Raw genomic sequence first — 6,464 nt, 5'->3', positions numbered from 1 at the left:
ATTGTGATATTCATGTAAAAAGTCCTAAAATTTATTTAGGTTTTAAAGTGTTAAATAATTAATATTTTAAACTTAAAAGAAGTCCGATTGATATTTTAAATACTGATTGAAGGTTAATTTAAGAATTAAACTCATATTTGACATCTATGGTATGCAAAATTTTGTCATACCATTTTGTAACATAACTTGGATGAAAAATTAATCAATTTTGTTTTTTTTTTTTTTGCCAAATCACACAATTTTTGACATCTGATAGGATTCAATACTTACTTTTCAGCTGCAAAAGTCAAACAGGAAGTCTAGCCAAACACCTAAAACTTCATTTTTCAAAGTGAAAAGACAAGAAGGTCAAAAAGTAGCAACTAAACACCCTCTAAATAATGTATTATTAAAATACGAGAATTAAATAGCGTGTTAGGTAAAAATATAGAGACTAATAAATTATTTTTCCTAACAAAAATTAAAAACCCAAGAATAGAAAGTCAAAATAGCCACCTAAATATTATTTTGCCTCACATACATCATTAATTAGAATACTAATTAACCATTATATAAAATTCATTATTTCCTATATAGAATCATAAATAACAAACTCAACCAAAGCTAGAGTCATAAATAGGAAATTAACTGTCTTAATTACCAAAATTATACAAATAAGTGGCGGAACCAGAATTCTAAATCGCAGTCCAAAATTATACAAATAAGTGGCGGAACCAGAATTCTAAATCGCAGTATATATCCTAAAGAAAAATTTCTACAATAATCCAGTACCGTAAAGATGATGACATGTCATGTCAGCACTACTACTGACATGTCATCATCTCAGTGATCCAGAACTAACTCGTCCTGTGCCCTGAGGCTGTCTGAAACCACTCCTCCTCCCTAAGTTGCCGAAGATACAACGGCCCCGTCCGCGCATCCGATATATATATTTACAAATGAGAAGGATCTAAAGCAAACTCAACAACTGATCTAAGTTCATCCCAATCATCACCATTATAAGTGAAGAATTCATTTCCATAAGGACTTGAAATGTTGGAAGATGAAGCTGCCATTGAAGGAAGCTGTTCTTGTTGCTGAAACTGTAACTGAACTTTTTTCTGATTCATTATTACCATTTGATTAAGAAGCGGTTTGTTGTCAGAATATTGATGAATCATTGTTGTCGGATTGCCGAAATTAAGGTAATTTTCTCTTGTAATGTTTGAATCTACACTGCAAGTTGTGTTCGAGCTTGTGTCCATGTTCACTGTTGTTGCTGTTGCTGTTACTGTTTGTTGTTGTTGACGTTTGTTTGATATTTCTCTCCAGTCTGGAGTGTACTTTCTGTGTGAAACGTTTCGCTTGAAGATTCTACATAGTGTCCATACTTCCTGCAATCATTTCATTTTAACCAAAAAGATTGTTACTATTAATACTTGCAGAAAGATGAGATAATATATATGTAATTGCTCCAAAATCCACAATCATTAGATCAGTTTGGGATCTGTTCTACAAAGATTCTTACATTTTAATTCAATAATATGGATAAGTTTCAGGTCTTAATATTGATAGAAATAGAGAAAGTTTTTTTTAGAGCGACGGATTCAGGATTTGAGATTAGAAAGGCTAATTTTAGTCTAACAGTGGAGCGGTGAGGGATGGACGCCTGCGTGTGCAGTAAACGAAGAAATTAAAAAGGAGGAGGATTGAAAAAAAAGAAAAAAAAAGGTTCAGACTTCATATTAGAAGGAGAAAGTAGAAGCGAAGAGGGGCATAATTCCGGTATAGGCAGCAACCTATTTATGGTTTCGCTGGAGCAGGGCGACTTATGCGGCTAAATTACATAAGTGATGTACAACTTCCAAATTTGCATACAAAAGTGTATAATCTTTTGGTGATCTTCCATAAAGTGTACGACTGGTAATTGTCACCGGTCAATGTGCCACGTCAATAATTTGACCTTCTTAAAAGTCAAAAGTTGACCGGTCAATGCAAGGTCAAATTGTTGACGTGACATGTTGACTTCGTGTTGATGAGCCATAATTATCGGCTATACATTTTAGTGGAAGATCACCAAAAGATTATAAATTTTTATATGCAAAATTGAAAGTTGTAAACCAAAGTGTGAAAATTGACAAATGTTGTACACCATATATGTAATTTATCCAGCTTATACATAGTGTAATTTTAAGCCTAATAATTATAAAACGATGTAATTTTAAACCTCGTTAATGGAAGTTTTTTATACGTGCAATTTCGTGCCCTGGTCATCCTCCAACTTTCAGTGTTTAGGCCACAAGTTTGAAATTGCACATATTTTTGCTAATGAAAAAAGTTCATATTCCATTAGTGAAATTTCAAATTACACCGTCTATTAAACGTTAAATTTAAAATTATATTATTTTGTACGTTGTAACTAAATTTATTTTACAAATACCTACAAGATCAAGTTTCCTAGCATGCATGCAATTGAATTCACGTAGTCCAATATTAGGTATGAAATATGAAATGCCTAATAAAATAATTTGTTAATTATCTTTTGAATCCTAGAAAAATAATTTATGCATAAATAATTTGTACAATTATAAGAAAATTATAATTTTTAATCAACTAATTGCCCTAAAAACTTAATTTGATAGGCAAGTTTTGGGAACAAAATCTCGTAGATTTGAAACATGTATAATACAAGTCCCACAGTATCATACGTTGAAATTACAATAATAAACGACATTAGTAAGATTTGTATGATCGATCACTTGGTCTAAGAAGCAGTAATATCATGTCAAAATTATCTCACCTCGAAATAATATTTATTAAATGAATCGTGTCAAATGCGTTATCTCTGTCAATGAAAAAATTGACAATCCTAATATTTGTTAGGGTTATTGGATACAACTAGACATGTTCACGGGATCCGGGTACCTGCCCAGGCCCGTGTCCTCTAGACCGGACTTAAGAAAATTTGTTCTTAGACCTAGGCCCACTAAAGCCCACCTATATTTTGGGCGGGTTTGAGATTTATAAAAATAGCACGGCTCGGTCCAATCCGACCCGCCTATTAATATTAATTAATAAATTTAAATATTTAAATATATTTTTAAGTACAAATCTTGTTTTTTATTAATAAAAAGTATACATATATATTTAGGCGAGTTTATATGGGTTATACTTGTGATTTGATTTTTGAGCCCGAACCCAATCCGGCACAAACCCGCCTAAATTAACAGCAGGCTGAACTGGGGCTGGGTTAAGCATTTTTATGTAAAAGCTCGTTGGATCCGGCCCCGGCCGTGGTCTAACCCGGCCCATAAACAGGTCAAGATACAACAACATGATTTACAAAGATAATCCATCTGATATGACGTGCTTGACACAATTATTATCATTGCTACATTCATATCATATATAATCACACAGAATATATATAGGTCCATCAGTAGTGTTCATATGGACGCTGAATTTGATCCGTCACCGTTAGTTCTAAACTTATTAAAATCTTGAACTGCAAATTAAAATCATTCTAAAACTTAAATTTAAGAAACACTAATAGTTCTATGTGAACACTACTGATAGATCACGTAACAATGATTACGATACAAATTATATTTAACAGCAAAAAGAAGAGAGATATTGATGGAACTTACAGCTTCAGGAATGGAGTTAGTTTTAGGATTAGGTTCATTAACAGGAAGACGAAATTCATGCATCATCCAATCAGTTTTAGTTCCTTTTCCAGCACTTCCACGATAATAAACCAATGTTTTCTTCAACCCAATGCAATCTCCAACATTGTTGGAACTATAAACAGGCTTATCTATTCCTGTTGCTTTCCAGAATCCAGATCCTGTTACTCTATTTGGTCTTATGCTGTTTCTGTACTTTCTCCCTCTCTTGCAAAAGAAATACCCTTCTCGGTCCGCTCCTCCGCTCGCCTCTACAACAAACAATAACAGTAAATACGTTAGTTAGTTAGTTAAAGATAGACTGGTAAGTAAGTACGTTACATTATGTTGGTGCAGTGGCGGAGCCAGGATTTCAGAGTAGGAGAGAATAAATTTAGCCCTACATTAGGTGGAGAGAGGAGCGGATTTCGATGCGGCAGCTGTGTGGATGGAGGAAGAAAGGAGAAGGAATGGGAGAAGTCTACTGTGGACCGGGACCAGTATTGGTCCCTCCACTCAGATGATGCCATATCATCTTTTAGGTTGATGTGGCATCATGTGAGTGGTTGAGACTAGTATTGGTTCCGACCATTGTAGAAATTTTCGGGAGAAGAAAGGGTGAAGTTGACGAAAGCAAAGAGCAAAGTTGAAAAAAGGGAGTGCTAATTCGGGGTGGAAGCAGTAACCTACTCAGGGTTTCACTGGGCTGTCTCTGCCACTGTGTTTTGGTGGTAAGTGCATCTTTTATGTTTGGGGGATTCATAAACACGCATATTTTAAATATAGAAAAACCAGCTTCAACTACGTTTTGTTCTAGTGTATACGGGCAAAAAGAACATGCAATAGCTTATAATAGTTATTGTTTTTAAGTTATAATATAAGCTACAGTATGTTACATGCATGCGGTATTGATCTATAATTTACATTGTGATTCTCGATCTTGTATTTATCATCTATTAGGGTTCGAGCCCTACATTTCATTATAACGATTACTCCTACATAGTATCAGAGCTAAAAATGCGACAGACTAAACCGAAAACTCCAACATTCATAAATAGTACATAGGAACTAAGTTAAATTTTTTTTTAACAGATATTAGCTTTCTCTTTTGAATTAAATTAATTGATTTTCTTTTATTTTTCTCTAATTATACACTATAAATTAGACTAAACACCTCTAACTAATTTTGATTTAAAACAGAAAATCACTAGTTAATTGAGTGATAAAAGATCATGATCATATGTATATTAGAAGAAAGAAACCAAATTAAGGAATAATAATTAATCTATCAAATAAATTATCTATTTATATTGATTAATTAATATGAATAAATTGATTTTATTTTCCTCTAATTATACACTATAAATTACACTAAAAAAACCTCTAATTTTGTGATACAAGTGATAAAGATTATGATCGTATGTATATTAGAAAACCCCAAATTAAGGAATATTTAATCCATCCATCAAATAAATTTCAATCTTAATTTTCTTCTCATCAGAAAATTAAATTCCAACAAAGAAAATTCAAAATTCTATGTATTATATTAATTAACTAATAAGTATCACGGCCATCGGAATCCATGATTTCAAGCGGTTCTCGACTTGGGAAGATGGTTTGAAGTGATACAATTACACTCCAGACCCGTGATTCCACCCGGAAAGAGGGTTTAAAGAGCTATAATTGCATCTCAAGACCCTCTTTCCTGACTCCGTCGCTATGAAATCCATAATTTCACGCCGTTCTCAACCTAGGAAGAGGGTTTGGAGTATTGAAATTGCACTCCAAACCCGTGATTCCAGATGATCCTCCACCTAAAAAGAGGGTTTGAAGCGCTGTAATTGCATCTCGGAACCCTCTTCCCCAACTCCGTCACTATAAAATCCATGATTTCACGCGGTTCTCGACATGGGAAGAGGGTTTAGAGTGTTGCAATTGCACTTCAGACCCGTGATTCCAGACGATCATCCACCTAAAAAGATGGTTTGAAGCGCTGTAATTGCATCTCGAGACCCTTTTCCCCATCCGTCGCTATGAAATCCATGATTTCAAGCCGTTCTCGACCTAGAAAGAGGGTTTGAAGTGTTACGATCACACTCCAAACCCATGATTTCACTCGATTATCGGGTTTAAAGCGTTGCAATTGCATCTCCAAACCCTCTTCCCCGACTCCGCCACTATTCTAAAACAAAATATGAATTAAAAAGAGAGTGAAATCATACTTGGAAGATCCCACGGATCAAACTTGTAGATATCAACTTGCTTGATAAGCTCAATAGTGAGAGATTTCTTGTCAACTTTCCGTCGCAAATAAAACCCGACGAGTTCTTCATCCGTCGGATGAAATCTGAATCCCGGAAGTGCAATTTCCTCTTCATCTTCTTCTCTATCCATAATACAACATCTTGGTTCTAAATTCTCATTACACTTCATCTTCTCTATTTTTTCAATTTTTTTTCAATTTTTTCAATTTCTATAAGTTTAAGTATGAATGAGATTTTTGAAGAAATTGAAATTTATAGCAAGTCTATAATAGAGGCGGTGGCTAAGGTCAAGTCTTGTGGTTTGACTTATGGTAATGAGACCAAAGATTTTTTATTTTTTTATTTGAATTTATAATAAATTTATTTTTTATTTTTAGCAAAATTGAGAATTGAAAGAGTCTTCTGATTATTTATTCTTTAATGGGGTAGCCATTTGGGACTTTCTCAAATGTTAATTTATGAAATGGACAAGGAGTTTATATTATTTAATTAAAACTTACTTATTTCTAGTGTATTTTGACACCCATTTTGACGACAGATTTACGTAATAATTTCG

General features: G+C 33.7%; 1 protein-coding gene across 1 annotated transcript; it reads right to left on the bottom strand.

The window, feature by feature from the left end:
- Positions 1-513: 513 nt before the first annotated feature.
- Positions 514-6,113, bottom strand: LOC136214663 (transcription factor JUNGBRUNNEN 1). The gene is made up of 3 exons (XM_066002890.1): positions 5,867-6,113; positions 3,627-3,916; positions 514-1,373 (listed from the first exon to the last, which is right to left on the bottom strand). Exons 1-3 carry the CDS (start codon positions 6,075-6,077, stop codon positions 933-935), a joined length of 942 nt encoding a protein of 313 aa, XP_065858962.1. The 5' UTR covers positions 6,078-6,113; the 3' UTR covers positions 514-932.
- Positions 6,114-6,464: the final 351 nt, after the last annotated feature.

This window comes from Euphorbia lathyris, chromosome 1 (genome assembly GCF_963576675.1).
Source record: "Euphorbia lathyris chromosome 1, ddEupLath1.1, whole genome shotgun sequence".
NCBI classification, from domain to species: domain Eukaryota; kingdom Viridiplantae; phylum Streptophyta; class Magnoliopsida; order Malpighiales; family Euphorbiaceae; genus Euphorbia; species Euphorbia lathyris.
Note: the sequence above shows the minus strand (reverse complement) of the source record. Positions and strands in the feature narration are given on the sequence as shown.